The sequence below is a fragment of the Eleginops maclovinus genome, chromosome 12 (genome assembly GCF_036324505.1).
Source record: "Eleginops maclovinus isolate JMC-PN-2008 ecotype Puerto Natales chromosome 12, JC_Emac_rtc_rv5, whole genome shotgun sequence".
Lineage (NCBI taxonomy): Eukaryota > Metazoa > Chordata > Actinopteri > Perciformes > Eleginopidae > Eleginops > Eleginops maclovinus.
Window position 1 is genome coordinate 1892064 of NC_086360.1, and position 23453 is coordinate 1915516.

Consider the following 23453-nt stretch of genomic DNA (forward strand, 5'->3'; position numbering starts at 1 on the left):
AATGGGAGATGGCCATTGTGGAGAATGAACAATTGCTTTAATCATAAAAAAATAACTAAAATAAACAACAGCAAGAGATGCTATAAATACATAACCAAACGACAAACAAAGGTTTGAACACACTATGATTTTAATTCATGTGACGCTGTCTCACTTTGTGTTGTTATGTGTCCAGCTTTAATTCCTGCAACAGTATGACATGTCAGAGGAATATTCTGCATGATTTGAAATTGGGTGGAAGTACGTATCTATAGTCAGTGTGATATAGTAGGCCCGCCCCCAGTTTGGGGAAACAGAAGTAGAGCGTGGAAGCTAGGCCATGTCATGACATGGACTGGGACAAACATATTTTAGGCACTTAGAAAATGCTATTTTTAGAATATTTCACCTTATCCTGCTGTCAGCTTTTTCCAACACGGAACTGAATCCAAAGACTGGATTGACTTATAGAACATCAATAAAATATAATTGTGAGTTGTTTGTTTTAAAGGGTTCAAACATATTCTAAATTAGCATACACTCCAGATCTTGTGATGTGGGCCCTTCTTGTGGTTGCTGTCCTTGTCCACAGCACTACATCGTTATGTATCACATAAAAGAACATATTGTACCATACTGACTGAATCTGCTTCATGGTTGTCTTTCTTTGGTTCATTTGTTCAGTTTTTATTTCAGCAGATGAACCTATGTGTTCATAAAATAGTGTGATCTTAACTGTGTGTATTAATCTAAAACAGATCATTTTCTGTCAGCTCAGATTTTATTTCTGCTTGTTAGCATGTGCTCATGCGTTTCACTGTTGGTATTTAGGCTGAATTTGCTTAAAGATTGATCTTGTATTTCAATACACTTAAGTAAAAGCCATCTTATTATTACTTTTCTCTAATACTTAGATTAGGCTAAAGATTGCATTTCGGAATTAACTTTCTCAACCCAGTTAACAAACTACTTATTCTTTGAGGCTGATTAGCAATCCTTACCTTAGCAAACTCATAGTTTCATTTCAATAAGGGACTCACCCGGCTAACATTGACGTCAACACACAGCAGTTAGCTAAAGAGCTAACGTTAACGCTAGCCTAAAACACGTTCTCCTCGACAGTATAACGTTTTCAGCAATGTAAGTACTAATACTGTACGATTTTAATACAAGTCTTTGGCTAATCTCATTAATTTTTAATACGTTTTAGTTTTATTTAGGCTACATTAACAAAGTAAATGAAAACCCTTACCTACAGCGTTATGCACCCACTGCTAGCTTAGCTTCGCAAACAGTTAAGCTTTGCTTGGCTTTGCTTGGCTCTGAAGACCCCCCCCCCCGGTGAAACACCCTGACACAATCAAATGAACTAATTAATAACATATAATAAACAAATAGCCCGTGTTGGACTATGTGAAGACTAACCAATAGTTCATATTTAAAGGAAAATGCTATGAACAGAGCGCCCAGCTTATATTTCGAGGATTGATCAAATACCAGACTGAATTTGGCACGCACAACAACACACCAAATGAAGTGATGAAGGCCACATTTTCCATTTATTTTCAGGAATGAATTTCAGTTTAGAAAAAAACGTGTAAAAGTTTTATTCTTAAAGCAGCAAGCTAAAAATTAAAACAACAGGATATCTCACGATTTACAACAGTAATCTGCTACATGACATGTAAAAATGTGCTATTAAATTACTTTACCAACAGATATCACATCATTATGGAAAAGATTATTTCTTCTGTGAATTGCAGGCTTGTTATCTAAAACAAAGGCTGAGATTGTAGCTGAGGCAGCAGCTGTCACTCAGGCTGTATGACCCCCGTCCCATCAGCAGGGGCCCCTCCTGTCGTCTTCACTGCTCCTCTGGCAGACACAGCGCTGAAGCACCTTGTGTCTGCATTAAGCTTTAAAAATCAAGAGGCATGTGTTTGTTCTGGACCATCTCAGTTTAACCAGTCCAGATCATTATCCTCGTCATCGTCACCAAAGAGAGGGGCAGGGGGGGGGTGCCCCTTCAAGCTCTGGACACAAAGGAAAGAGATGTAAACATAAATATCAGTACCCTCAGGTAATTTTCTTTTAAAGCATTATGGTGTAGTGATAAAACATCATTGCACTGAAACAAAACACAAGGAAAGTGCGGCGGGGTTCTGCACATCCTTCCTCACCATCTCATCCTCCTCTTCCTCCTCGCTGGGTGCTGCGGGGGGTTTGGCAGGAGTTGTGATCTGGAAAAATGGTGATTCTCCATTTTCCTCTCCCATTCCCTCAGTCAGACTGAGAGAATAGCAGGAAAGGGGGCGAGGCGGGGAGGTACATAAAGAAAGTGAAGAGAGAAGAAAATGGGGATGAAGCAAGCAAGAAACAACCGGTGGGATAGGCAGTTAGTTTGCAGGAGTCAGGCATACATTGACAGGCGGGGCGGCACAAATATGTTACACATGTTATCAAGTTCAATTACATCTGGCCTATAGGTTGTATTGATCCTCAAAAGTGCATTTCTTGTTGATGCTTGGAGATAAATCACTAATAAAACAAATAACATATAGATTAAATCATTATGTTGCGTTCCAAAGCGGACCAAAGGTTTTTAGATGTTTTCTCCGATGGTTTCAGCTCACCTCAGTATTGTTCAAATAGTTTTCTAATTCAGCGACAGATGTTTAGACTACAGTTACAAAGAAACCAACGTTGTGTTGCAATCAATAACGCCCTGATAAACAACAATCATGAGCCAAATAACCAAAGACTTATCGGCACTTCATATGTACATTATAAAAACTATTTTTGGCAAATTCTTAGAATTACAGTAAGTGTCAATATTTGGACTCAGCCTAAAGGTGCTAACAAAGTTTTCATACTGTATAATGAATATTTCAATTTATATTGAAACATAATGTCCACGACTGTCTACTGCCCTCACCATGCATTTTTGTCTTCCATCTGACATGGACATTGCCCTGTACACCAGAAGCTTTTTTTCCACACTTCCTGTCTTGTAGTAGTCGAATGAACAAGATGCATTCAACAACTGAGTGACATCAATGCCAAAAACTATTTACACTGAGCTCCACACTAAGCCGTACAATAAACGTGCCTCCTACATTAATGACTATATTCAGACAAGCTGTCAGTACCTCCATGTCAGGTCTGTATTGTCAAGTACACCTAGAACCAAATCAATTATCATGACACAATTTGATCCCATCATTAATGAAACCTTAAGAAACATAGTGGCACACCTCTCCTGTTCCTCATGCTGTATGATATTCTTTCTACAGGCATCTGAACAATGTTCCTCATTCAACAATATGTTTGATTTTAAATGAATTCCAAGTAAAGTGTACATTCATGACAGATCTGTTCCTACCTATGTTCTTATAATGATGAACCCCTTTGCTCTGGTAAATTGAAGGCATGTATCAGTTGATTCTTATTAGCGGGTAAAGCTCCACCAGTCACCAATGAAGAGCATGAGACTGCAGTTAACATGATTAAGTCAAATTCTGAGAGGCAGGAGTATCGAAATCCAAAAGAAAAAAACACCAATATGTGGAGTAACCTCTGCAGTAGGTCAATGCCAAACTAACTTCATACATACAATAAGATATGTGGGTATAAAATAACACAAAATAAGATACATACATGATGCTTTGGATAGTTTCTTCAAAATCAAATTTGTTTTTACAACAAGTAAACATGATTAGAAAATATTCACAGCAGTTAAAAAAATGTCAGGCATGCTTTGATATAATTCTGCTGCCTCCCGGTTCCTCAACGCATCCACTTCAAAATCCTTCTCCTCACCTACAAAGCCCTCCATCAGCAGGCCACCTGCTACCTCACAGACCTGCTCCACCACCAATAATAATAATAATATAATAATAATGACTTAAATGTATATCACGCCTTTCATATACCCAAATAAATACCACTCCTAGACGCACACCCCCTGGAGTATTCATTGTTTGACTTGCTGTATTTTTCAACCACTCTTCAAAAATGTAAAAGCCCATAATGCGGAGTAAAAAAGTAAATAAATGTAAAACTATAGAATCAAAAGAGATCTGAATACCCATTAATTTTTGCACAAGGTCACATAGTTCCTGCCAGGACTCACCTGGGCTCCTCTCCTGAGCGGTCTGGTAGTGCATTGGGGGGTGGAGGTGGGTTGGCGGGGGGGCCAAAGACTTTCTGAGAGGCATCCTGCATTTCTGCCTCTCTCTCTCCTTCACTCTCTTTGTCAACTTCCCTGCTGGCTGCAGCAGTCCCCTCTGACACAGCTTCCTGGCTGTGCTCAGCTGGTGGACTCTCTTCAGGTGCATTTTGTTGATCAGCTGACTCAGAGGTTTCTTTTTCCTCTGTGGAGACTTCCTGCTGTACTTCACACTCCGCTGTCTCATGCAGTTTGGGTTCAGTGGAAGAAAGGGGGCTCAGATCAGTGGCCGTGTTTACTGTCTCTGACTCAGGAACTTTCTCTGCTGCCACGACCTCATCCGTCCGGCTCTCACTCACTTGCTGAGAATCAGATTCGGCCTCATGTTCTTTCTTTTGGACTTCTCTGTCGCCATTCACATGTATATTCTGCACTGTCTCCTGTCTTCGTTCAACATCATCACTTTCCTCTTCCTCCTCTTCCTCCTCTTCCTTCTTTTTCTGTCCCAGTGAAGATCTGTCTGTGCCAGTGAGCAGCTGCAGGGTCACATTCTGAAAAAAATATCCATATGATAAATAAAGATCACATGTTTCCTATTGTGTATCTGTGTGGAGCCAGGCACTCAATCAGCAATGACTTTGATATCATTACACAAACAAGCTTTGAAAAGACCAGAACAAATGAAACATCATCAATGTAGGATACATAAAAAAGTATAATTTGGCACGCTTTGATGTGTCCATAAATCTCTCTCAAACTAAATTGATTTTGAAGTGTTTAAATACCCAGAAATAGTCAGTCAAAATGACAAAATGTAAGATATAACAGGGAGGAGTGGTCAGTGGACAGCTCAAAACTACCGTCAGTCAGCCTCTTTACCATTAGAGGCCCACAGTTGAGAGAAATCCTGCCGTCAGCTTTAAAAACCATTACCTGATACCTGATTTTTAAGCCAGTATTAGATTATTGTACTATGTGTTTGTATTTCTTACCAGCCTAACAAGGGACAAGCTCTGATAAGTACCTCTAAAGTCCCAGAGACCTTTATTGATCCCCGTAGGGCAACTGAGGTGAAACAGGAGTAGAAAGAATCACAGGGACAGTACACATAAGAGTTCAAACAACAATAAGATTACAATAAAGCATAAACATCTAATTATTAATAGAAAAACACAATATACTGTATAGGGAAATTCAAGGAGCGGCTGTATGTACAAATATTCTGATTTGAGTTAATAAAGTTAAATATATCCTCTGTAAAAATGTATATGTGCAGGTCAGAGTGACATATGAGACATATGTACATACAGTGCAGGCTGTTTTTAGATGGGTTACATGGTTAACCCTGAATTATCCAGCCTGATACTGGCACAAAGGAATGTGTGTGTGTGTGTGTGTGTGTGTGTGTGTGTGTGTGTGTGTGTGTGTGTGTGTGTGTGTGTGTGTGTGTGTGTGTGTGTGTGTGTGTGTGTGTGTGTGTGTGTGTGTGTGTGTGTGTGTGTGTGTGTGTGTGTGTGCGCGCGAGTGCGCGTGCGTACAATGTCCTCACCTTGATGGTAGTGACGATCACCCCCAACACAGCCTGGCCGCTGTAAGACTCGCTGAGGTCAAACTGTCCTCTCAGAGAGTGGAACACTCCGTTCATCACACGCTTCACCTGCAGGAACACACAACTGATTCAGATCTTGCTAAAAAATAATGACGTATAGCTCTTATCTATATTATATCTAATATTTGGCCTGCAGAAAAATACTACGCAAAACAGAAAACAGACTGAAACTAATGTAGAACTTTGAATTGCTACATTCATCATGTGATATCCCCTGTAGTTTGGACTTCCTTTGCATGACGGTAAAGCTGGAATTGAGAGTGGGAGGGGCCTACACTGACATCTAGAGGCGCTCATGAGCGCCTAATAATTCTGGATTTGTATTCTTTCCTTCTGTCTTCTAATGAATGAAGAGGAATTAACTGTTCTGCATCCTCATTTCATCTTCTCATGTATCTTCTAGGGTGTGTGTTCATGGAGGAACCCCACCTCTGCAGAAGGGTCTCCAGAAGCCTGCTGCTCAGGGCCTTTCTGCTCCAGTTCAGCTACTCTTCTTTCCAGAGCCTCCCTCACATAAACTGATTGCTGCTCCAAGGCTGTGTACTTACAGAAATAAAAAGAGGCAACAATTATTTTAACATGATATCATACAAATGTACTGACATGTATTCCCTGCCAGTGAAGAGCATTGTGTCTGACAGCAGCCCCCTCTTACTTTCCCCTGCAGGGCCTGCAGCTCCTCAGTCTGCGTGCGCTGTTGGAGCAAAGTCTGTTCTTCTGAATCTCTTGACTGTTTCATGGCCGTGAACTATTGAGAGTGAAAGAGAGGCAAGAAATTAGGCAATCATATATGAACCATAGACTGTATATATTACAGTCTATGATATGAACACTTCACTATGTAAAGCCAACTTGTGTCCAAATAAGGTCAATCCAAGTTTTAATAAAGGTTCAATCTTATTTTAATTTTTAGTATTTTAATTTCCAGTTTTCTAATTTCCAGAACTAATCACATCTTAAGATCTTTCATCATCTAGTTGTTTCAGATAAATCCGTTAGAACAAAAGAACGTAGATAACCCTAACCCTAGAAGAAACAGCTGTTAGCTAGTTAGCAGTTTGATCATTTTAAGCTAACTAGCTAGCCTATAGAGTTTCAGGGTGCATTGTGAATTTGTTTTCTTTGGTGAAAGCTTTTTGAGCCTTAAGTTGTTGATACATGTATGAACGGCTGGAGAGTATTGTTCCTAACAATGTTCATAACATATGTTAAAGTTGAAGTATTGTACAGAAAACTATATCCTAAATACTGCTATATCATACTAAGCCTGCTCTTTATTATGATCTTGACCCATTAAAAGACAAAACCAAAACATAATATTAAAGATTTTACTTCTTTTCTTTTTTTAAATGGTTACCCAGCATTATAAAGTAGCAGGAAATAGATCAGGTGTTTCAGTCCCTAGTGTGGGTCACGTTAAAAAGTCCCTGAGCCAACATGTCTCATAATGTGCACAGGAGTTCCAATCAACAACCAATGAGACACACTTGCTGATTGAATATTGTGGAGTGTGTGTGTGTGTGTGTTGCTTGTCCACCTTGTCCTGCAGCAGGGTGAGCTTGTCCTGCAGAGCGTCTCTCTGCTCGCAGACCTCAGCCAGCTCCCTGCTGTGCTGCTCTCTGCCACAGGCCATCATGTGCTCACATCTCCCCTTCCACTCCTCCTCCAGCTCCGCCTGCTGCTGAGACAACTGCAACACATGCCATATAACATGAGTGATGCAATGTTGCCAAGGTAGTCACAAAACCCGTCGCCACATGCACAGTATTTTCCCGTCTGCTACCGACCCCATTAACAAGGCCCGGGACCCCCACTTACAGTGACTTTTATCCAGCATGAACATAAAAACATGAAGCATTACTGCACATCACATCATGTGAACAACATCTTGTTATTGTTAATATTGTCAATCCTGCACAACATTTAGCACGTCTGCTCCACTCTACCTCTTTTTAAATCTGCACAGCTCTCCACTTGAATATATTATAAAGTATTTGTCATAATTTATCATACTTACAGTAACTGCACTCAGTCTCTCACATCATTTTTGAAATTATCTTCTGAAAATATTGTCTTCATATTCCTATAGTCCCCTCCGATTGGCCCAACCTGTTCTGATGCAGCGTTGTCAGTGCTGCTCCTGGCCTTGCGGAGTAGAGCTCTGAGATTGTCCAGCTCCTGCTGGCTGCTCTTCCGGAGTTCCTCCACCTCCTCGTCCCGACGCTGACGCTCAGCCTGCCACTTCTGCTTCCTTTCAGAAAGTGTCTTAAAGGAACGGGAAGTAACTGTCAACATTTACTGGCAACTAGTTCACATTTCAAACACTCGTTAAACATGTAATCTTTCTCTGACTTTTGTTCTGACGGCAGAGAACGGAAGTGGACACAAACACTAAGCGGACATACTCGCTCCAGGCTGTCTTTATCAGACTTCAGGTCCTGCAGTTCCTCCTCCATGTTGTTGACTCTCAGCTCCATCTCTTTGCGTCTTTGCTTTGCTGAGCGGTACTGAGCCTGGGCCCTCTCTGCTGCCTCCTTCAGCTCTGGAACACACACACACACACACACACACACACACACACACACACACACACACACACACACACACACACACACACACACACACACACACACACACACACACACACACACACACACACACACACACACACACACACACACACACACACACACACACACACACACACACACACACACACACACACACACACACACACACACACACAACAGTTAGACCAGCCTCTCTTTCTATAAATCCTTAATGGTCTGGTGTCTGTAACATTGGTTTCCAACATTCAGTCTTGTACACTCGGGTCCATGATCATGCTGGAAGACAAACTCCACTGACATCTGAGGTAACCACAAACATTATGTTGTTTATTAAGTTAGTCTCATGAAGGTAGGAATTATTGCAGGATTTCTGCTTCAAATCAATAATAACTAGTACAGCACTAACCTTCCTGCTGTGTTTCCATGGCAGCGATGCGCTGGCTGTGCCTCTCGCCGTCCTGCAGAGCTGAGATCAGTTTGTTCTGCAGCTCCGCCGCCTTCTGCTGCTGAGCTGCGGCTTCCAGCTGCAGCTGAGACAGCTGGGCTGTGGATGCAGTCAGGTCCTCCGTCAGACGCACCTGATGGACACGCATAGAGGGAGGTGTGAGAGGAGAGGGGCGGGTACCAGTGGGTTCTACAGTTAGATGAAACCCAGGCCACACAGACAGTGGAACAACAAAGAGAGGCCTGATGAGTGGCTCCAGGTGCTGGTAGGGTGAGCAGCATGACCCTGTGGGAGAAAGATGGTGGGTGATGGCGGATGGAATAGGAAACAGGAGGAAAAAAAGTTAGTTTTAATGTCAATGAAGTGTGACATAAACAGGATGAGCCAGGGGCAGCGTCAGATCGGGGTCAGATAGTAGCTGCACATGATGCTTCTGGTGCCGGACAGCTGGAAATGGCTTGATCAGGATTAACCACATCGGCTGATTGATTCTAGAATTGCATCCTAAGTGATTGGGTTGATTTTAAACCTGTGACTTGTTACGAGTTCCCAAAAAGTCTTCCTCAAAAAGATTTCAGGAAGAGAGTGTTTATCTTCCTTCAGACTGTCCATGCCAAACTCCCTGAGGCTCTCTTTGCTTTGTCTGCTAAAAACAGCACATGTGTAGATACTATGTGACCCTGTCTGCTACAGAACACAGAGAAAACAGGCTCACCTGGCCGGAGCCCAGGTCCTGAGGCAGTGCATGCTGGAAAGAGAGAGCAGTAAATGCAAGATTTTGCTCAGAGCAGCACTAGCAGCATAAGTCATCAGGCAGAGTGAAGCATGTGTCATTAACATCAGAAGAGAAGTAGGAAACAGAATGACTGAAAAACCCCAGCTCCACTGATAGTGGTAAATATAAAGAGGATTACTGAAGTGAAAATATGAACGTAAAACTCAGATTGCATAGAATTAAGATAAGTAAACATGCACTCCTAAGTGACTATTCCAAATGTACCTCTGATATAAAACCAGTGTTCAGTTAGCTTTCCAAACCATTTTGCTCCAAAACATAAACTTTTTTAGCATTGTGACAACACATACGTGTGATTATCCAATAATTGCAATGTTTTATTTATATTTAATTAGGTATTCTCAACTTACAAGGGACACTTGATTACTCAAGTACTGTAAAGTTCACACATTTAGAGACTCATATCTTCATCAGTAAAACAAGGTGAAAAATAACTTTCAAACTGGTTAATCGACACATAAAGCTCGCTCTTCTTTTCATTTGACATTTGAGAATGTTGTGAATTGAATGTTAAAATAGGGAAGACTGTTCATATTGATCCTATGGTCGGTCCTATATCCTCTTTTAAATCCAAGTTGATTCTCATGCGCCATCTTAAAGACCGTCCCAACGTTTCTTTCCTCTTCTCGGGGGACGGAGGAGCATTCTCTGAGAAGTCATGAACCACCAGAACATTCAGTGAAATATTTGGTCAGATGACACACCCTCTGGATCACTTTAAGAGACTTGGGGACCAGACATACCTTTAGATCATTCCTGTTCTGTTTCTTATCTCTCATCTTCTCACAAACAGTTCCATCAGATGACGGTGGAGAAATGCATGTTCCTCCCTGTTTTGTGAACATTCACACACTGAAAGTTTCTTGGTTTACATGATATGTAATACATGGAAGGCTCTGAACACGTGGTAGCTGTGTTCTGCAGTCAGGTATGATCAGGCAAAGGATTCAAATGTTGATGGTACAAGTTACAAGCTGTTAACAGTGAAAGTAGAAGTACTCAGATCTTGTGCTTGAGTAAAAGTAGAAGTACTCAGATCTTGTACTTGAGTAAAAGTAGAAGTACACATGAGTAAAAGTAGAAGTACACATGAGTAAAAGTAGAAGTACTCAGATCTTGTACTTGAGTAAAAGTAGAAGTACACATGAGTAAAAGTAGAAGTACACATGAGTAAAAGTAGAAGTACTCAGATATTGTACTTCAGTAAAAGTAGAAGTACTCAGATCTTGTACTTGAGTAAAAGTAGAAGTACTCAGATCTTGTACTTCAGTAAAAGTAGAAGTACTCAGATCTTGTACTTGAGTAAAAGTAGAAGTACTCAGATCTTGTGCTTGAGTAAAAGTAGAAGTACTCAGATATTGTACTTCAGTAAAAGTAGAAGTACTCAGATCTTGTACTTGAGTAAAAGTAGAAGTACTCAGATCTTGTACTTGAGTAAAAGCAGAAGTACTCAGATCTTGTACCTGAGTAAAGTAGAAGTACTCAGATCTTGTACTTGAGTAAAAGTAGAAGTACTCAGATCTTGTACTTTAGTAAAAGTAGAAGTACTCAGATCTTGTACTTGAGTAAAGTAGAAGTACTCAGATCTTGTACTTGAGTAAAAGTAGAAGTACACATGAGTAAAAGTAGAAGTACACATGAGTAAAAGTAGAAGCACTCAGATATTGTACTTGAGTAAAAGTAGAAGTACTCAGATCTTGTGCTTGAATAAAAGTAGAAGTACTCAGATATTGTACTTCAGTAGAAGTAGAAGTACACATGAGTAAAAGTAGAAGTACACATGAGTAAAAGTAGAAGTACTCAGATCTTGTACTTGAGTAAAGTAGAAGTACTCAGATATTGTTCTTGAGTAAAAGTAGAAGTACTCAGATCTTGTACTTGAGTAAAAGTAGAAGTACTCAGATCTTGTACTTGAGTAAAAGTAGAAGTACTCAGATCTTGTACTTGAGTAAAAGTAGAAGTACTCAGATCTTGTACTTGAGTAAAGTAGAAGTACCAGAGTGTAGGAATACTCTGTCACAGTAAAAGTCCTGCATTCAAAATGTTCCTCCAGTGAAAGTAGAAAGTACTCTCATCTAAATGTACTACAAGTAGCGACAGTAAAAGTAGTCATTGTTTGATTGGTCCATTTCAGAATAATATCTCTGATCTGTTTTATAATGATTGATCATTAAAGTGTTCTCAGAGCTGGTAAAGGTGCAGCTAGTTTGAATGGCTTTGTATACTGCAGGGTAGCTGCTGGATTTACTTTGTAGTTGGGTAGAATTACAAAATTGTACTGAAGTACAGTACTTGAGTAAATGTACTTAGTTACTTTACACCACTGCTCAGCTGTTCCCCTCTCACCTTGTCTTGCTCCGCCTGCAGCAGTCTCGCCTGGTTGTGCTCGCTTGATGACTTGAGGGAGTCGTTCCTCTGCTCCATCAGCAGGTTGCTTTGCTCCATGTACCTGCACATCCACAGCAGCACAATACAAACAGCTCAAGAACAGACACACTGAGACCTTCCTAAAGCTGCCGTCAGTGTGGGCTGTGAGACGTCAGAGTGACAGTAAGGAGGGGATAAGACCTTTCAGATAACTTTTATTGTCTCTAAACTACAACCACCACACTTGCCTATCATTTTTGAAGTATTATTTAATAGTGTAGGATCAAATATTAGCTTACAAAAATCTTTAAGTCCATTAAAATGCCATTTTACTCATTTTCCTCATCCACCAATTACAACGATGTTTCTAAGAAAAGGAGAATGCATTTTTTGTAAATAAAAATGAAATAATGTTTTTGGAACCATTATTAACTTTATGAATAAATGAAACACAACACTTAATGCTGCTTTCAAACAGGAGCTCCCTCGGAACAGAGAGAGATCTGGTAGATGGCAGGTGACACAGTGGGTCTGCTGATGTTCTGTGACTCACCTCTGGTTCTGGTTGATGAGCTCCCCAATCTTACGGTTCTGCTCCTCAACACGAGAGCTTTTATCAAAGACCTCCTTTTTCAAACATTCATTTTCCTAAAAAACAAAAATAAGCTTTAAGAAAACAGTTTGAATTCTGTCCCAGTACACCTATCTATTCTTGTGATATAAAAGAGTGGCTCCAAAATCACAAGGCAGCGTTCGTTAGGGCGTGTACCTGGACTATTCTTTGGATGTTCTGCATGATCATGGAGGTTTCCATAGACAAACTAGGAACAGCCACAGAAAGACTTCCCTGCCTCTGAAGGTCATCTATCTGTAAAACAACAACATCAATAAAACCCTTCCAGATGTTCTATTAAGGTGTTTTAATAAACATATTCTTCTTCACAGGGTCTATACCTTTGAGGCCAGTTGATCCACTTTATCTGCTACTTTTCCGACAGATAACCGGATCTCTGTGTTGTGTTGTCGAGCCTCGGTCATCAAGAAGGAAGTGACATCACTGGAGCCTGGCGAGAGCAAAACCATCACAGAGTTCAATGAGGGAACAGAGAGTGCAGCAGCTGTGCAGTTATATTGATCAATGAGGTTGCAGAATAGAACTCTTACCCATGTATGGAACAGGCTGTGCAGGGTACACCTGGCCCACAGGCTGCAGCTGGGATGGAGCCACAGAGCTCTGTGTGTAAGAGTAAGGCTGGAAAAAAACACAATGCACTGAAATGACCACATCTGTCCATGATGTGCTTACTGATGATGAGTCAGTACCATATGTGGGGGAGTCCTACCTGAAAGGCATGGCTGCCGCCTGTCAGTCCGGGCTGTGGGACAGCAGTGCTCATAACAGGAAGTAAGGCAGAATGTGGAGCGGTGTGAGGATGTTCTGCAGGAGAACCAACAATTTCAGTTTAAATATAGTTAACTTTACAATCAACTGTGAAACATAGACCACACCATCAAAGGATGTTGTGTTTTGGAGGAAGGCACATGAGAACAGTAGGAGGACGTTTACCGTGTGCTGCAGCCGGAGCGGCGGAGAGCTGCACTGGAGACGGAGCAGCAGGTCGCTCCTTCACTCTGCTGCCACTGGTGTCCTGGAGACCCACAGTGGCAAATAGTAAGTAGTGACACCAGATTAACTGGCCACATAATCATTTAAAGGTCTCCTATTATGCTCTTTTATGGCATATATTATAGGTCTCAAATATATAAAAAAAAACATGTCTCTGATACAGATCATGCATTTTAGCATGTCCTCTGTTTCAGCCCCGTTTTCGAAAGTGCTGATTCTGTGATTGTCACTTTAAATTTGAGTTGAAGCTGAAGCAGGCCACGCCCCTTTGGAGCGTCATGATCTCTCCTCTGAAGAGTTTTCTACCGGGAGAAAATCAGCTAAACGCTGCCGTGATTAAACCCCATATTATGTTCAAACCACATCCAGCATTATTTCTGAAACACTTCTCAGAGTTTACCACTAGAACAGACACAGTATATGTATTATATACACAACAACTCTAAGTCCCTCCTGCAGGCTGCGGGACTTTTAAAATGCAGTTATTGTATTCCAATTAGGTTGAAAGATTTGCAAGAAACAGATATAATAATTAAAGACAAAAGTCAGATCAGTGGAGGCAAAAAATATACATATTCTTAGATGAGGTTTGTGTCAACCTCAAAAAGTGGGGTTGATTCCAAATGAATACATACACAAATATATATGCATAAAATGTGTTTGGATCCCGCTGGAAACAAGAGCACTTGCCATACATCCTTACATATTCCTCTTTCACAGAGAGTAAACAATCAGATGACTCAACATGGCTGACTCCATACTCCAACAGTGTCATGGTTACTCGAATACAAGAGAGCCATTGTAAATATTTTAAGCAACACCTGTGCTTTACCTAGTATGACAAGTCAAAATGTATTCTGTCGAAAGAGGCTTTCATTGAATAGTTGCCCATTTAAATGCATCCTTAGTTACCCTATAAAAATGATGTTTGCTCTGATAAATCGAACTGGAAATCTGTTACATTCTTATTGTAACATTTTCCTATTTTCGGAAAAAATATCTCATGTGATTTGTGTGACTCATGGATGTGATTTTTTAATAGTTTATGTGCAACAATTGAGCTGTGTGGCACAGATGAAGAACATTTATCAGGCCTTAAAAAACACTGAGAATTAAAAACATCCATTGTTGGTCTTGGCCTTCTTATAGGTTGTGTGACAATAGGGAAAATATTAAACACCACCAGATATTCATTAACATCCACTGAAGAGCCTGTCCCAGCATTGTGCCGACCTACCTCCAGCTCAGAATCACTGGACTCGGGCTGGCTGGCCCCCCCCGTCAGAAAGGGCAACATCGGCTGGCCCATCTTCGCCATGCGAGAGATCAGCTTGGCTTTTGTGGCGTCTGGATTCTGAAGTGTGAAAAAAGGAACCTTCCATTAATCCAGCTGCAAAATAAATCACAAAAACATTTTAACTAGAAAGAAAGGCTGTGGGTGGGTGGGGGGGCTTACTGCCAGCTGTTCACTTAAAGAGTTGGACTTCGCACGAAGTGGTGGCTCCCTGCAAATAAAAAAAACAGATAAAAATCATCTGAGGCAACAAAGGACTTATGGTTAGTACTCTTTATTATTTCTGAAGACTCACCCTGGTCTGCCTGGACCGGAGGCCGTCGTCTGTGCGGGGGGCTCTATGGCAACATTCTCCACACTGGGGGCTGGGGAAGGAACTGGGGAGGGGGCAGCAGAGCCTCTGGTGCTGGCATTGGAACTAATAGAACCATTGTCCTTGGAAAACTTCACCTGAAGAGGAAGAAAAGCAGAAAAAGCTTCAGTTCCTACTGGCAACATTACAAACAGTAAGACTAAAGTCAGACATAGAAGAACAATCCTGTAGAAAAAGATCAAACACAAGATCAGGGGGGGTGTAGGAAGGTGTCCGGTGGGTGTTACCCGTCGGAGCTCCACTTCAAAAATCAGAGTGCTGTCAGCGGGGACGCGGTTGGGAACGCCTTTGGATCCGTAGGCCTGGTCGGGGGGGACCACCACGATACGACGGCCCGCCTTCTTCAGCCCCACCATCCCTTCCTCCCAGCCCTGCAGGTCACAGCAGGTCATCACATACCGTTATAATGTAATGAATGTATGCCGTAAGACTAACCCCAACTCCACTAACCAAGGTCTATATTTAAAGGTTTTATAAATGAGTAACTGTATATTTTCTTTCATTTCATTTTATACTATTCTAATATAGTGTGAAGGGGCTATAAACCTTTACAGGCTCCTGCTCCTTACACAGATCTTTAAGACTTTAAAGACCTAAAAGTTGTTTTCAAGGCCATTAAGCTAAAGCTGCTATTTCTCTTCAGCACATTGTGTTTTAAAGAAAGTGAACTGTCAGCTATTTTGTATTCAGTCTCGGTGTTGTAGTCACAGTATCTTGTTATCATTCTATTTTGATCAATTGTTGAGCAACATATTTAGTCAAGGTTTTCACTAATGAAATTAACCGTGGTGTCGACTTACTTTGATCACTTTTCCAGCTCCTATTTTCAGGCGTAGCAACTTGTCCTTGTTCTGGTTTGAGTCAAACATCTGAAAGTGTAATAAAGAGTCAATGATGAGTGTGCCATCAAATCCAGACAAAACTAGACGATAAAAATGACAGAATTTATGAAATAATGGTGGTAGTCACCTCTCCGATGGTGTGGTTCTGAAGCAGCCAGCCTGTGTACTCCACCTCCACAGAGTCTCCATTCTCCACGGCCTGGCCTTCACCGAGACTCAGATCCTGCACCACCACGGTCTCCAAGGAGATGCAGCTGTTTGTTTTCGCCAAACACACCTGATGCACAAAGAATAAAGCGATCATTATCAAACAAACAACAGGACTCAAAAGCATCTCTGCAGGTCAGAATGAAGCAGGGACCTGAAGTCCAGTCCTGGTCCAAGTTGAAACAGACAGCCACTTTCATTGGTCACTCACTGTAAGTCAACATTAATCTCAGGTTGAGTTCTGCTCCTCACCTCTTTGCAGAAGTCTGATGAAGCTTTCTCTGATTCAAACATCAGGGACCAGTTCTGCCTCTGCTCATCATAAAACGTGCAGTAATTGTTTGGCTGTACCTGCAGAGAACCAACATGAGGAGGAACATCAGAGCTTTGTTTGCACATTACACTCTCATTTATTTACAGCGACAGACTGATATAGTGTGGACACTGCTGCCAAACATACTCAATATTCAACTGTTTTGATTTCAAAAGGCCTTTATAAATATCTAATGAAGATGTATTTACTAAAGCTCTGAGAAGCTATAAGAGGGGCGAGGAGGTCATTATTGGTAATGCCTTTTCTAAATGTGATCCTAATAGTTTTTCCCTTTAGTGTTTATGACTTGTGAAAAGGCGAAGATTATATATTTGCCTTTTCTCTATCAATCCTTTAATGTTTTTATGCCACTTTAACTTTCTTTCTTTTCCCATGCATTAAATAAAACTAAAAGCTATACATTTCACCTCTAGACAAAAGATGTCCTGACAGTAATGTTATACAAGTTGCAAACACATAATATATGTAGCTTGTGTTTGGGTTACAGGAGAAATTCAGATCTGTCCAGGAAGGAAGCATGAATAACGTTGTCCTCTTTACAACACGAGGTAGTGGATCACATCTACCTGTTGAGGCTATGACTATAACATGAAGTTACAACAGAATAATGTATAATGTCACTTTACTATCAAAAAACAGGACTGAAAACAGATCAGATCCTTACTTCCCTTTTTTGTAATACCCTTTTAAAGCCATGGGAAGAGGACCTTCATACTTATGATGAACATGATTTTATTAGTTTTTATAGCATGCAAATGCAATTATACATAAACCACACAACTGATCAATCCCCCTGGTGTGTAAAGGTGTAAACTGAGAGCTGGAATGTGTATTGTCCAAAGAGAGAAGAAGCATTGTAAAGCCCAACTTTCGTAAAGATGCAGACCCGAAAAGGTTGTTTATTAGCAAGGTAATGCATATTATTTAACCATAACCATAAAGAACCTTAGGCCAGGTGCTAACACACAACACAGGATATAGATAGAATAGAACAGGAATATGTGTTCTGTCTCTCTGTAGTAAAACACTTCTCTATTGCTTCAAGGGTTTTGAATAAAAGGTAGTCCAAGGCACTTCACAGTAATAAAGACAGTAACAGGAAGTGTAATACTTAAACAGCAGCGATACAGATAGAAGAAGGAAGCGGGATAACACCAGTGGGAGAGATGCATTTAGTACCATATGCTGTTAATATAGCATATATAAATGTAGTTTATGGTCGCTCCCCAGAAATGTGACATTACATCCCTTTTTGGAGCAGAAGGCTGGGACATTTCTTTGAACAAAAATGTAGTGACCATACCTCCAGAGCTCCTGCTGCTATTTCTCCTTTCAATCCACAGCTTTTTAAAGGGTTACTACTTAATATGATGCGACTTAAATAGCAGTGGCTCTACTAGGGTAAGTGCCAGGTTAAAAAAAAGGTTTTTAAGTGTGTGTTAAAATATTGTCTGTGGGACAGCAGTGTTTTTCATAGAAACACTATTTTGTCTCTGTCCTGTGTGTGTGTGTGTGTGTGTGTGTGTGTGTGTGTGTGTGTGTGTGTGTGTGTGTGTGTGTGTGTGTGTGTGTGTGTGTGTGTGTGTGTGTGTGTGTGTGTGTGTGTGTGTGTGACACTGGCACACGAGACATGAGCAGAGAGTAATAATGATTAGGTGGATCACTGCAGTGGTGCTCCTAACATTTCTAATAAAGAAATGGATATCTGAGAAACACTCTACATATCTATTAGCTCCTCCATATTTACTACAGACTGATGTATACGGAAGAAGAAAATATGTCTGATTGGTTGTTCCTTGTCACATGACATGTGGGTCCCAGCCAGAGAAAAGAGCCTTCCACAAGTCTAAATGTAAAACTGTGGACTGGAACAAAAATGCCTAGCAAATTAAGTAAAACTTTAAAAATTGGGTTTGTGACACACTTATTTTTTACCTTCTTTAGTTAGACATCATCAATCGATTGAACCGTGTTTCCATACATTGTTAGGCTTCCCCATTATGTGCATAGTATCCTCAATTAAAGGTTTGTTTCATCACATCAACAGGTCAACACTTGTTCCTACTCGGTTTCATTTTGCACTATTTTTTTTGTATTATTTTCTTAGTTTGTCGTATGTCCTATTTATAATATGTAGCATTGTTGGAGGAGCTCGTGACCTAAGATTTTTATGGCCATAATTATTGTAGCTACTGTGCACATGATAAATAAAACCCTTGAACCTTGATCTTGATTATCTGTCCAGGTGAATTCAACACCCTTTACGTCGCCACTCACCGTGAAAACAAAGCCCATATGGATCTTGGCCGCGGTCACTTGTTTCTGTTGGCTCAAGTACAGAAGCAGCTTGTACTGCAGGAAAAAAAAAGGTTCATTTTTTTATAAAAATCGAAAGTCACACCAATAATCTGAAACAAGTGACCAATTAGCAAACCTCCGACCTCTTTTGTCGAGTGGTTGCCCAGCACAGCTGCTCCCAGCTTCCCCTGCTTCACATACTGTCCGTTCATACTGCGCATGGGAAAAAAAGGGGAGAAAACACTTTCAGTACAAGATATATACTCATGAAGGACTTGAAGTTACAGTAGTACAGAATTGACAGTAAATGGAATAAGACTATAAAAATTGCTCACTATCTGAAGGCTTGGACTGCTGTGGCGAATAACACAGCAGGAGCTCCGGGGGGGTGAGAAGCTTTCTGGGTGGCTCCTGTTGTAAACAGCCAAAAGACACATTGGGTTCGGCCTCATCATGGTTGACTGACGTCACAACTGTTTATATTCACGTTGTCTTACCTGAAGCGATGCTCTTTTTCGGCTGCTTTGGTGCGGTGTACTGGAAGGACTCGTTTCCCTGACAGCCTTTCTGGTCTAGTCCAAAAAGGGAGGCCAGTTTGGCCCTGCAGAACAAGCATAAATATCATCTAAATAAACTTCTATTTCATGAAATGTATGAGCCACTCTATGGGTACGCTCAGAATAAAACATCATGGCCTCAGGTATGAGTCAGGCTACTTCCAGCTCACAGGAGTAACTCTGCTCATATATTACATTCCATTTAGTTTAAGATTTTATCAAAAGGACTTTCAATAAGTGAAATCAACCATCACTCCTGCAGGTACATTAGCCTGTCATCTTCTTTTTCGAGGGCCTGCCACACTTCAGTCCACATGAAGTCTGCCCAGCTGTCATCAAGACAGCCACAGGTCCATGACAATAAAGCAAAAGTCCTTCCCTGAGGCGGGCAAACAAAACCTCAATGTTTACACACTCTTTTTCCTTTGTGCAGATCAGGGCTGCTCAGCATCATTGAGCCATGTTTCAACCTCCCCAGGTCAACATCCATTTTTGTGTGATTTTGCACCAATAAATGTGAAGCAGCAAATGCTTATGCCTGAAGAAGCACATAAATGTGTCTGTAAATAAAACAATATGATCCACATATTAACACGTGTATTGAAGAGACAATCATTACTAAGTTATTACATGGAACATTACTACAAACTACCTCAGCATAGGCACCAATCTCATTATCTGCTACAGTCGAGGATAGTCCGGCCAACATACTGACCCCTGGAACTCCTTCCACTGGTAATCACTGGAATCTCCCGGAGCCGACATGTTTGAAGGCCTCGAGGCCCTCATCACCCACGGTAAAGAACTCGGATGAGAAGAGACAGCCTTTTTGCATGTGTGAGTCAAACTCCTTCTAGTGTACGTTCCAGCGCTTCAGTCCTGGGTTAGCCTTGATCTCTCACCCCCCCAACACGCTCACACCATCGTGGTACATTCAACAGCACAGCACAGTCCTGGGTCTCCACTGAGCACAGATGGGCTGAGGCAAAAAGCTTCACCTTACTCCTCTAACAGGCAGCATGTGATAGGAATTAGCCACCATAACCCCCTCCCTCCAGAACATGCACTACACTGGCTGCTTATTCCCCTCATACACCGGGCTGCCATCACACAATGGCCACACAGAGCAGAACGCACGGCTGTCAGTCTGAGAATGTGCCAAAGCTGGAACTAAATGCATCATAACTGAGAGCCAAAGTATATTAATAGTTAGCTAGTCTTAACAAAAGCATCAATGTTTGGAGTCCTCAAACTTCTATTTTGTAAACATCAGAACTTCCTTTTTAAATGGCCTGCTGTAACAAAATGGACGTGTAGAAATGTGTTTATTACTGGGGTCAACTGATCTTTGCTGAGGCACATAGCCAGGGGGGATGTGAAGGCATGACATACCATCATCCCCAGAGAGGAGGAAATCAGTGCAGTTGTATCTGATATAAGTTTGAACAAAGATCTAGGCACTAGATGTTGTGTTATATATATATTTACTATAAGTACTTTCTTGCCTTTAATTAACATGGTACAAATAAATAAAAGTACTTAAATTAATTAACTTCCCTGAAATGTCCTGCTCTCTTATTTAGAAGTTTTTAAAAATCTCATGAAATATAATATATAATATCTGGGTATTTATGAATATTTAACTGCCTTCAGTTCTATTTGTTATTCTATTTGTGCATCTGTACATTTTTATTGAATATTCAATAGAGATACTCTATTGATGTGTACATATACCGTTCTGTTTTTCTTATACATACATTTGCTGTTTATTTTGTACTTTATTAACCTTTTTCCATGTACAATGCTTGGTTACATGATGCTGTGACAAAATAATTATATCTTACCCTGTCTTTAAAGCTAAAATGTATATTCTATTGAACTGCTTTATTGTGCTTCACTTGGCATTTTGGTAGAAGAACAACTATGGACTCTCACATGCATTTTGTTCTTATGCCGGCAGAACAACACATCCCCTATCTTTGTACAGCCCAGACTGACAGTTATTCTGTAAAGGTCATCACCTACAAACAGGGTCAAATAAAATAAATGTGGCTCATTAACAAGCACAGCTAACGCCAGCTAATGCTGGTAAGCTAGTTAGCTGAGAGTGGCATGGCTAAAAGGCATTGGCTTGGCTGAAAAACACACTCACCCTCCTGCGGGAGACAGGAAGTCCCCGTCTTCATCGTCTCCCCCGAACATCTTCAGCCGGACCCCTTACTTAATAAATAAAACAAGTGCTCTAATGAGTTAGCTATTTTACATGACAAGTTTTCGAATTGTGACTTCCTCTTCCTGTTTGTGGTGGAATCAGCTGACTCTCCACCTGACCTGGATTCAGTTCGCTGCAACTCCCACTGGAGGGCGCTATAGACCCTCACAAAGATCAGACCCATCCTCATTTACAGGTCTGCAGTCGTGTAAAGTAACTACGTATATTTACTCAAGTACTGTGCTAAAGTATAATTTTGATGTACTGGCACTTTACTTGAGTATTTAAATTGGTTGCTACTTTTTTTTCTACTACTCAGAGGTAAATGGTGTACTTTTACTCCACTACATGTATTTAATCCCTTTAGTTCCTTTACAGATCTGGATTAATGATGGTAAATATGATCAGCCCTTAAATCAGACTTTAGTTCACCTGCAGTAAATCCAGCAGCTACCCTGCAGTATACAAAGCCATTCAAACTAGCTGCACCTTTACCAGCTCTGAGAACACTTTAATGATCAATAATTATAAAACATATCAGAGATATTATTCTGAAATGGACCAATCAAACAATGACTACTTTTACTGTCGCTACATTAAGTACATTTAGATGAGAATACCTTCTACTTTAATTTGGATAATACTTTGATTGCGGGACTTTTACTTTTTGATTATCAGGACTATAACAGGACTGTTATTCCTGAGGAACAAGGCAGCACTGGGTCATCATGAGTCTGAGTTGAATGTACTGATCGGTCATCCAGTCTGCACACTGTAGTCAATCATAACCCTTTGGACTGACAGAAGTTAAGAAGAGGAGCGAGTTTGGTTATACAGAATAATTGCAATAATGTGGCATTAATTGCTTGAACAAATAAAAAAAATAGAGAAAATCAAAACGGCTAATATCAGAGAAGTGAATTCATTTGACCCTCCCATTTCTTATCTACGTTTTAATGAGGTTCAATTAAAAAAAAAACGGATTCAAAATCTATCAATTGAAAGCCATCATCTTTAGGTGTGTTGGTGTAGATCATTCCTGCGCTTACTTTGGAAATGCTGATAAAACATAATCTTTTTTGAAAGCATATTCTCACACCTGTAGTTTTATTTTTGCTACCTATTTTTAAGAAAGCAATTCATGGCAAGTCTACATTATTAAATATGTATTATATATGTACTTTAAAACAAATGTAACAGATCACTACATTGCTTACATTTTTTATTAATATATTTATATTATAGAGTTGGAATTATCCTCAGGGATTTTATACTTGATGTGATATCTGCAATTTCTTAAGTTCTTTAAATAGGAAGAAAAAAAAAGCCATTGAAAGCAATTCGGCAAAACCGAGGGATACGTTTTACCAAATAAAATGTCCCTGTGAGGGTCTGAAAGTGGTCTGGATGTTTGAATGACCCAGGATTCGACAGTTTTAGTACTCCTACCAACCACTCATTAAATGCTTTCCTATCATCATCAATGCAAAAATAGATCTCATTACAATAACATAGACACAGACTATTTCCTGCCATCGATGGTAATTCAGTCTAAGACTCATGACTTCCCTCTCTGCCAAGTTCATTTAGAGAGCTACATTGTTTGGTGTGAATCCAAATAGCATGTTGATCTGTCATAACATTGTTTCAGTCTCAGCGACACACATCTAATACACTTTAATCTGAAGTGTGGCATGAGCATGATGACATTTGATTCAGATACTCATGGTATTCTTTGACTCTTCATGACTCTGGCCATCCGCTGACTTTTTCTC

General features: G+C 40.5%; 1 protein-coding gene across 1 annotated transcript; it reads right to left on the reverse strand.

The window, feature by feature from the left end:
* Positions 1-1519: 1519 nt before the first annotated feature.
* fkbp15b (FKBP prolyl isomerase family member 15b) lies at positions 1520-21770 on the reverse strand. The gene is made up of 29 exons (XM_063897959.1): positions 21619-21770; positions 19407-19510; positions 19245-19320; positions 19053-19122; positions 18889-18963; positions 16530-16628; positions 16198-16347; positions 16029-16097; positions 15456-15599; positions 15151-15305; positions 15018-15066; positions 14799-14915; positions 13502-13583; positions 13278-13372; positions 13099-13186; positions 12889-12998; positions 12704-12802; positions 12488-12582; positions 11914-12016; positions 8733-8904; positions 8162-8298; positions 7866-8021; positions 7294-7446; positions 6412-6504; positions 6186-6299; positions 5697-5804; positions 4112-4698; positions 2160-2268; positions 1520-2012 (listed from the first exon to the last, which is right to left on the reverse strand). The coding sequence occupies exons 1-29, from the start codon at positions 21666-21668 to the stop codon at positions 1935-1937; spliced, it is 3537 nt and encodes a 1178-aa protein (XP_063754029.1). The 5' UTR covers positions 21669-21770; the 3' UTR covers positions 1520-1934.
* Between the last annotated feature and the right edge of the window lie 1683 nt (positions 21771-23453).